This window comes from Lissotriton vulgaris, chromosome 5, assembly GCF_964263255.1.
Source record: "Lissotriton vulgaris chromosome 5, aLisVul1.2, whole genome shotgun sequence".
Taxonomy (NCBI): domain Eukaryota; kingdom Metazoa; phylum Chordata; class Amphibia; order Caudata; family Salamandridae; genus Lissotriton; species Lissotriton vulgaris.
In genome coordinates, this window is record NC_141693.1 from 283154623 (window position 1) to 283163957 (window position 9335).

Here is a 9335-nt window from a genome sequence, read left to right on the forward strand (position 1 = left end):
CTCCTTTCTCCACTATTACCATGCATGCTGTACCACTTGCACACCTCCAAGACAGCTAATGCCCCTTCCCCTGGCGGAGATCTGTGGGCACTACCTACCCTATTGGAAATGCCTCTATCTAGTCGCCCTCCCCTTCGCATGGAGAACTGTGCTATTGCCCCTTTGTAGCTGACTGGCCTCTCACTTATCTGCAGAGCAGACCGCCTGCTGCCAGCGCCACCATCCCACCCCACCCTTCACGGTGTGCGCACAGGAGGCCGCCGCCCGCAGAACACCCCCTCCCACTTGCACGATGCTGTGGTTCATGCCCTCTTCCTGATCGGCACAGGGCGCCTCCAGGGTCTCCCCCTCCCTCTGCACCGCTGAGCCCTAGCGCGTGACTGACAGGTCGCGGGGGCGGTGTCCAATCAGGAGCCGGGTGGGGGAGGCCGGGCTGCCATTGGCCGGCGCGAGTGTGGGAAAGAATGCGGAGCGAGTTTCACACGCGCTGGGAGAGGCGCGCGGGCTATAAAGAGGCCGGCGGCAGGCGAGGCTGGCACAGGAGAAACACGAGCTCCAGAGGAGGGAGCCTGGGATACACAGCGTTTGAATTCTGCAATTCGAGATCTGCATAGAGTCCTACATCTGTATAGTCTATGACACGCGCGTTCACTCTGAACACACCGACTTGGTTTGCAGCAACCAGAAAACTCAAAACCATTTAACTTTTACTGCAACTGCATTTTAAAAGGCATTCGCCTGACGTGCTGGTCTTTTTGGGAGGTCTGAACTTTACCCCACTGTTACTTGGAGGCAGCTTCGTTCCAGTGTCCGTGATGCCCGCCGGTAGCATGGAGAAACCTGGCACTGTCTCGCCCATGGCAGGAGCCCCCGCTTGCGGCACCCAGACCCCGGACAAGCCCAAGAGCGCCAGCGAGCACCGCAAGGTGAGTTGTGTTATAAGGCATGTGGGTCGGGGCATGTGCTAGTAGAGCATGCATGGATGTATGCACAGAGCAGGGAGGTTAAGAGGAGAGGGTGGAAAGAAGAGATACTTGGGAGTGATTTATCACGATGGTACTTGGTAGGCGAGGACGCGGGTACAGTGGGTGCATCGCGAGGTGAGGTATTAGTGGTGACCAACCTGTATAGATGCGCTGTAGATGTTGTGGTGCATAGGTACTTTGGCCCACCATGGGAACTATAAGGGTGGATCAGACGAAGGTGCGCTGTATCAATAGTGCACGTATGTACCAAGGGGAAGAGGTCATTGGAACGCACGAAACTTAAAAGATAATGGAGATCGTATGTTAAATGCCGCAATTAATCCTATACAGCGCACAATGTTTAAAATAATTCCTTCATCACAACTTGCTGTAACTCCTTGATTCGACCCAAATGATTTGATTTGCCCCAAAATTGCTATATTTGTACTCCACGTGTCTTACTTGGTAACCTGATCGGTTTAATATAAACGCAGATGCCAAATAATTTGGCTCACCCCTTACCTGCCTGTGTGGCGATAAGTAGTAACGAAAAGGCCGACCCTTTCAATGCCCGCCTCTCCTTTGGTCCTGATGCTGTTAATGCTTATTACTGTTGGTATGCGCATCCGCCCCAGTGCCCTCGCTTGCATAGTTCACGCTGGCTCGGCTTTGAATGGATATGTTGGAAGTTAATATGTTAATGCTTGTTTGCCCCCTTCATCCAAGAGCCCAACACTTATTGCTCGTTCTTTTCATTTCTAGTCCTCGAAGCCCATCATGGAGAAGCGCCGTCGGGCTCGCATCAACGAGAGCCTGGGCCAGCTCAAGACGCTCATCCTGGACGCACTCAAAAAAGACGTAAGTTCCTCGATGTGTTGATGACCCGCGCAGCGTCCCCCTCCCACCCCCACCTGTATACTGTTTAACGTTTCCAGAGGGGGGTACTGGTTTACAAAACAGTATCTTAATTCAACCGCCATCTGAAAGTCTAAAATACAGAAAACTGTATGGCTGCTGAGTAAAGTTTTTGACCCGTGTCTGTCTCTGTTCCAGTCCTATTCCTACTTAAAGCATACGGGCATATTAAACGCTTTACCTTTTCCTACTTACTAGTATGCCACTAGCAGTTGTTGAGATGCGTTAACAAATCCACAGCCGTATGCAAGCAACCCAGTTTCCCTGCACTGCGCTGACATCCTAGAAACGCGCACACCCCGTGCCATACTAACGTCTCCTTCCACTTTCTCTCTGCAGAGTTCAAGACATTCCAAACTGGAGAAGGCAGACATCCTCGAGATGACAGTCAAGCACTTGAGAAATCTTCAGCGGGTGCAAATGACAGGTGAGCATCCTCCGCAAACGTGGGGGTGGACGAAATAACGAGGGCTGCTTGGATATGTCCCTGTGATGGAACACGGGGGCGGCGACTGTCGGGCACGAATGCATGTTCTTACTATAAGACATGCATTAGTCTTCTAGTGGGTGGTAATATTTATAGAAGTGTAGCGTCCAAAGTCAGCCATGTATGAAGCACTGCTTCAATTTGCCCAAACATTATTAAAAATCATGCACATTTGGTAGATATTAACACATGTAACTACAGTGCAGTTGCGGCTTAACCTGTCCCTCTTAAGGTTTTATGGAGCGGTAGTTTCGCATGTTTGCTTTGTTTCTTGCACAATCATACTTTTTCCATGGTCTCAGATGTACTGTCAGGCTCTAAGCAGTAAATGCTTCGAAAGCACTGAGAACTAAAGAGGCATTTTGAGGACGTTTAATTTAGCAAAATGTACTTTGTAGCATTGATATGCCATTTTATGTACTGAACATCTTCCGCTTTTTTCCACAGCTGCTCTGAGCGCAGACCCAACCGTGCTGGGAAAATACCGAGCAGGCTTCAATGAATGCATGAACGAGGTGACCCGCTTCTTGTCCACATGCGAAGGAGTGAACACTGAGGTGCGCACAAGGCTCCTGGGCCACTTATCCGGCTGCTTGGGTGGAATGGCAGTCATGAACTATCCACAGCACGTCCAGCCTGGACCCGGGCCTTGCAAACTCAATTCACCCGAGCCCCCCAAAGTATACGGCGGCTTCCAGCTGGTGCCCGCCACTGACGGACAATTCGCCTTCCTCATACCGAGCCCCAGCCCCGTCCTGCAGCCGCTCTGCGCGGTCAACGGGGGTCAGCAACCACCTTCCCCCGTACAGGGCCTTCCCACTTTTGGCCACAAACTGCCACCTGTGTCCCAGGCATTGAGCCCACGGGCGCTTAGCACCGGCCCTGAATCCGTGTGGAGACCCTGGTGAGCACCAAACACCGAGATGAAGACGAAACAAGTGGTGGACACCACATAAACTGCACCGTGCCCCTCGGCGACCAATATCGCCCACCGCGCAGGCGTCAGCGAGCATACGTCAGCGAGATCTACGCACGGACGTCGGCGTCTGGCGCGCACTGAGAGAGAGGACGAGACACTGACTATAACGCGCAGTCTGGCGCGTTCAGATGTTGAGAGAGTTGCAAGCTTATGGCTCCGTTTTATGGAGCATTTCTTGAGCAGACAATAATAATAATTGACACTACAGAGAAACCTTTTTGTACTAAATATATATTTATTGTCAAGTGATTTTTGGAATACATTTTTGTACATCAAAATATTTTATAACTTTTTTGTTTTTTAAAAAGGATGTTTTGTACTAGTGTACAAAGATGTGTAAATGCCAAAGTTTTGTATGAATTGAGTTTTTGTGTCAAAAACTTTCCAAAAACATTTTTAACTGAGTGGAAGAGAAAAATAAATACATTTTACGTATGAAATAGTGTCATCATTGGGGAGTGTCTAAAAAATCTGGGTGTTCACAGGGGAGCGCACCTTACCCTTTGTATTTTTTATCTGTATCTCGCGAATCAAAAATCAATGTGCAACACAAAGTGTTTTATTCTGGATTTGGTCTACATCCGCCTTTCCTGGTGCTTTTTGCATCCCCATACACCCGAATCAAACCGTGGCATTTTCTAAATCAGAAAACCAGTTAGAATACATTCTACCACAACAAACGAGCAAGGCATCAAAGCTAGCAAAGAGCCCAGAAGTCCACCCCCATGCAATTGCTGGTCATTCTCTGCCACAAACAGGAGCAAAGTCACCCATCTCACCTAAAATGGCAGGATGCAAGTTATTTTTTGCCAAACTAAATAAAGGGGCCTGTATGTAGTGTGCTGATATACTAAGATACTCTAGGCTTATTTTAAACTGCCCTCTATCTTAACGGCTGGCCCATGAAGAGGAGAATGAACCAAATGCCACCAATCGCCCCCACACCCAAATACTTAAATTCAAACCAAGTGAGTGAACATCACACCGAACCCCTTTAATATGGGATTGGTACATATACAGTAGTATTAATAGTAAACTCTGCCCATACAGGGAGCATTCCTACACCATGAAATTCGAACCAGGCATAGACTCAACAATTGTAATAACAAGGTACGACATTTGGTTGTTCTGAGATTGCGGGATGGTTGACCACCCAGAGGGCATAATTAATAAGAGATTAGTAAAATAGACCCCACAGCAGTGGCCTATGGAAATGTGCCACAGAGTTTTGCACTCTTCAAAGGTGTAGTGCCGCAATGCCACCTTTCAACCACGTAAGAGCACTTTGAAGTATTCTAGAAATACAGCAATACATAAGAGATGAAATCAGAAAATGGAGAGAGCAATCCATAGCATTTGCTTTAGTACACTAATGTCTAACCAGGGTGGTGATAAGAAAGTATCAGAGTGATCTAAAGACACACTTGAGTTATCGCATGAATAACTGCAGAAGAAGACAATGGACAAATCAACTCTCCCCATCTATTTAGTACCTAGAACCATGGTAAGGCTCTAGCTCTATCATGGTAGTCCCCAAATACGTATTTTTAAAATTCGGTCCACATGATGTCCACAAACTCCACTGCTTCATTTTAATGCTCAGCTGAAGCCTGGTACTGTTCACGGGCTACTAACTGTTGCTTGAGACCAGGGCCACTGGATTTATGCAGCCAGAGAGGACCATATTATTCATCAGGGTTCACTAAATTATAGGGCAAGAAAAAGCAAGTTATGCAGTGCAATGCAGCACATTTTGTGATTGTATTACTTAATTATTTTTCCATTTACTTTTTTGGGCAAAGGTTAAATCTCATTTGAACCAGCCTAACACCAAAATACAGCAATAGGTAGGGCCACTGGAATTATGCAATTGTGTGGCCGTAGCATTTTCCACATAGTTATGGATGTGTCGCATTTACCACATAATCCATCATTATCTGCAGATTTTAACAAAAGAATTGTTTCTGTCTGAAACGGTTCAAAAGTTACAAAAAAAGCAGTGACACTTGATGCAGCACAGTGGAAGGTCCTTTTTAAAGATTGACTGGTCACATTTCTTTAGCTTTTTGCTGTATTTGGGTATTAAACTGGTACTAATCAGGTGTCCAGACAGTGTTAGCAAGAGTAACAAGCATTGGCATAGCCAATAGGTCTTGCCTTTGGGACTTTATAAGTGTTTAGTTATCCAGCACAATATCCTTGGTACAACATCAATTGTTGCATGGCTAAACATTTATACGGTCCCAAAGGTGAGACCTATTGGCTATGCCAATGCTTGTTTAAAATAGGGATTTGGGTTTAAGGCCTGAGGGCAGAGGAAGGGTTTGTGCTAGTTTTAGAGACACCCCAAGGGGGTTGGAGTACGTAGTGTTTGTCAAGGGTTAGGAAAAGCATGAGGGTTGGAAGAGGGTCTGGTATTAGGACCTCAGGGCAGGGCGGGGTAGGGAGTTTGTAGCTTAGGGCGGGGGAGGGGGCCGCTAGCTTAGCCACACATACCCCTTTACCACGAAATAACGTGGTTAACATGTGTTGGTTGCGTAGTAGAGTCACACGTGGTTTAGCCATGTGTGCCTCTATCATATAAACAATAGTTGGTCGGAGACAGAGGGAGGAGAAGGAAACACGAGATGGTCCATGAGACAGACACAAAATGAGAGGTTTTGGAGAGGGCTGAAAGAGATGGTCGAAGATGAAGTAAAGTGCGTGAGGTGGCCTCGGAGAGAGAAATATAAGGCAGGACGTAGGGAAGGGATGCAAGAGATGGGAGGAAAGGGAATACGTTGTGAGGGAAACATAAGATGACCTAGGAGAGAGTGCGAGAGGAAAGGGATGAAAGAGATGGGAGGAGAGGGAAGTGGAAAAGGGATACATGAAAAGGCCCAAAGAGAGAATGGGTGTGAAGTGCATGTGGGATAACACAGATGTAAGGAGGGAGAGCAATACAAGCTATGAAGACCGAGGCAAGCGAGGAGAGATGTGTAAGAGACAGGGGGAAGGGCTAGGAGAAATATGTGAGTGGCAGGTGGGAGGGTTAGGAGAAATATGTAAGAGGTAGGCAGAGGTGGCTAGGAGAGATGGTGTTAGAGGCAGGTGGGGAGGGTAAGGAGAGATGTGTAAGAGAGGCAGACGGGGAGGGTTAGGAGAGATGTGTAAGAGAGGCAGATGGGGAGGGTTAGGAGAGATGGACTAAGAGAGGTAGGTGGGGGAGGGTTCGGAGAGATGGACTAAGAGAGGTAGGTTGGGGAGGGTTAGGAGAGAAGGACCAAGAGAGGCAAGCAGGGAGGGTTTGGAGTGATGTGTAAGAGAGGCAGATGGAGGGTTAGGAGAGATGTATAAGAGAGGCAGGCGGAGGTGGCTAGGAGAGATGGTGTAAGAGAGGCAGGCGCGGAGGGTTAGGAGAGATAGTGTAAGAGAGGAAGACGGGTAGGGTTAGGAGAGATGTGTAAGAGGCAGGCGGAGGTGGCTAGGAGAGATGGCGTAAGAGAGGCAGGAGGGGGAAGGTGAGAGATGGTGTAGGAGAGGCTGGCGGGGGAGGGTTAGGACAGGTGTTTTAGAGTGGTAGGCTGGGGAGGGTTAGGAGAGATGATGTAAGAGAAGCAGAAAGGGAGGGTTAGGAGAGATGTGTAAGAGAGGCAGGCAGATGTGGCTAGGAGAGATGGTGTAAGAGAGGCAGGAGGGGGAAGGTTAGGAGAGATGGTGTAGGAGAGGCTGGCGGGGGAGGGTTAGGACAGGTGTTTTAGAGTGGTAGGCTGGGGAGAGTTAGGAGAGATGGTGTAAGAGAGGCAGAAAGGGAGGGTTAGGAGAGGTGTGTAAGAGGCAGGCAGAGGTGGCTAGGAGAGATGGTGTAAGAGGCAGAGGTGGGAGGGTTAGGACAGATGTTTTAGAGTGGTAGGTGGGGGAGGGTTAGGAGAGATGTGTAAGAGAGGCAGGGAGGGAGGGTTATGAGAGGTGTGTAAGAGAGGCAGGTAATGTGAGGGTTAGGAGGGATGGCTTAAGAGAGGCAAGTGGGATAGACCACATGAGAGGAAGACAATACTGTGTTGTTAATTGACACTCAGGGAATCAGCCCAGAAAGCTGCCTCAACCAACGGCAGCGCACAAGCACCGCTCCTGAAGGAAGTCAGACCTGCAGCCCAGAATCTAGCCATAAAAGACACGTGACCTCAGGTTTGGCTCTCGGCCGCTACGCTTTTCGGTGCCATGGGGTTCCCTTAGATGCATACCCACGAGTTGTAGTGTACTACCCATCTGACAAAGTGCTTTGCAGCCTAGCAAGAAGTATGAAGCGCTGTACAAATGCAATTACAATTACAAAGCATGAGGCAGAATTAACAGAAGCAATCATTCACGGGCCAGAATGGGTACCAAACACGGAAAAAGGTAGCAAACAACAGTAACGTCTATACACAATGCACCCAACAGATTGGTCGCTCTCATAAAACCATGTCAGAAGACTTCTCAAGTGCCAAAACGAGGCGGGCGTCCATAGACAACATGGCACGACTCATCTCATCCGATCCCTTCCGGGACATTTCTCTCTGGTAATATTTAACGCTCCCTCCATGACGCTCTCATACAGTTATAACCCTAAAAAAAAGTTACGGTTTGTGGTAAAATTGGTCTTTGGAAAGAGCTAAATGCTAAGAATAATGCCCCAAAATAAAGCACTCTTCCTCCAAGCCAAATGTAAGCAATTTTCCTATTCCCTTTGTCATTCTATTGCACAGGCTGAGAGTATGAGACGCCTCTCACCAACACGTCCGTAAACATCACCAAGAGACCGCTTGCCCGAGACACTACTCACACGCGTGCGCTCAGAGCGGCGTCAGCACAGGACAGGCACTAAGAGGCACTGATCGCCGATTAGATTAGAGCAAGGAACAGAAGAAGCTTCCACCTGGAAAATGTAAGTTCCAAACAAGATTTACACCAACGTGTTTTAAGGTCGTTGCGAGGGAAGCAATTCAGTTGCGGTAGATCGTCCTTGCAAAGGATGATTGCCACATTTCGGCCAAACCTTTGCAGAGAGAGCGATCATCAGCCTCCTGGAATTTAGGAGAAAGGGTCTAGTTTTTCAGTCTCGCTCAAAGTCCATCTGAAAATCAGTTGCGCTTAATTTCCGGAAGGATGGTTTTAAGTAAAATCTTCACACTTACTTGAAGCATTTAAAAAAGAAACACTGATGCCTAAAGACGCAAGTGCTGAAACAGTAACAAAGAGAGGTTGTGTACATGAATTCTGTGACATGGGCAAATCACAAGCAGAACTATTTGTAACATATATTAAAAGTTTCTTTAGGGCGCAGTGCTAGCTGAGGTTGCTGGAGAAGAGCCGGGTTAGGTTGGGACCCAAGGATGAGAAAGTGGCTTACCTCCGTATAATGAATATATTGGTATCCTTCTGTGCCATTTATAGACAAGTTCCAAATTAACCAGTTACGCAGCAGCGACCACGCCACGTCCCTGGCAGGGCCCTGAGTGAGGGGCCAGTGAGGTGGGGCAGAGAGAGTGGTGCGTGCCGCGCGCGCTGCACTTATTACCAAGCAGCAACTATTTTCAGGAGTGGTGCGTGCAAGTGCGCGCAGTCGGCTCATTTTCAAGCACTGCACCTGTGGCGCACCCCTGCTCACTCCCGCAAGGTGGATGCCACCACAAGCACGAGTGTGTGCTTGAAAATGAGCAGAGCGACGGCTAAAGGCCCTTCTAAGCAGCGCATGCGCGCTGCATAGACAAGACCTAAAAATGAGGAAATAATAAAGTAGTGCTATCATAAAATATGTTGCATTCGCCCCATAATTTGCCGTTTCTTGCCATATAATTAAGTGAACCCTGGTGAATAATCGGGCCCTCTCCTGCCACATAAATACAGTGGCCCTGGTAATATGCAACTAAAAGGTGACCAGTCAACCCTTGTGAAGGGCCTTCAACTGAGTAGCAACACATTGCTGTGCTTTCAGTAACTTTAGTTCTGTATGAGCAAGAAACCATTT

The 9335-nt window shown here is 48.1% G+C and overlaps 1 protein-coding gene across 1 annotated transcript; it reads left to right on the plus strand.

Moving 5' to 3' along the window:
• Positions 1-536: 536 nt before the first annotated feature.
• Positions 537-3786, plus strand: LOC147710701 (transcription factor HES-4-like). The gene is made up of 4 exons (XM_086921436.1): positions 537-926; positions 1728-1823; positions 2220-2307; positions 2815-3786. The coding sequence occupies exons 1-4, from the start codon at positions 816-818 to the stop codon at positions 3273-3275; spliced, it is 756 nt and encodes a 251-aa protein (XP_086777562.1). The 5' UTR covers positions 537-815; the 3' UTR covers positions 3276-3786.
• The last annotated feature ends 5549 nt before the right edge of the window (positions 3787-9335 follow it).

Excerpts from the sequence above, each read along its gene's own strand:
- LOC147710701 (XM_086921436.1), top strand. The coding sequence starts at position 816 with ATGCCCGCCGGTAGCATGGAGAAACCTGGCACTGTCTCGCCCATGGCA. Across the intron at positions 1,824-2,219 it reads TGGACGCACTCAAAAAAGAC|AGTTCAAGACATTCCAAACT; the intron begins GTAAGTTCCTCG and ends TTCTCTCTGCAG. Across the intron at positions 2,308-2,814 it reads TCAGCGGGTGCAAATGACAG|CTGCTCTGAGCGCAGACCCA; the intron begins GTGAGCATCCTC and ends TTTTTTCCACAG.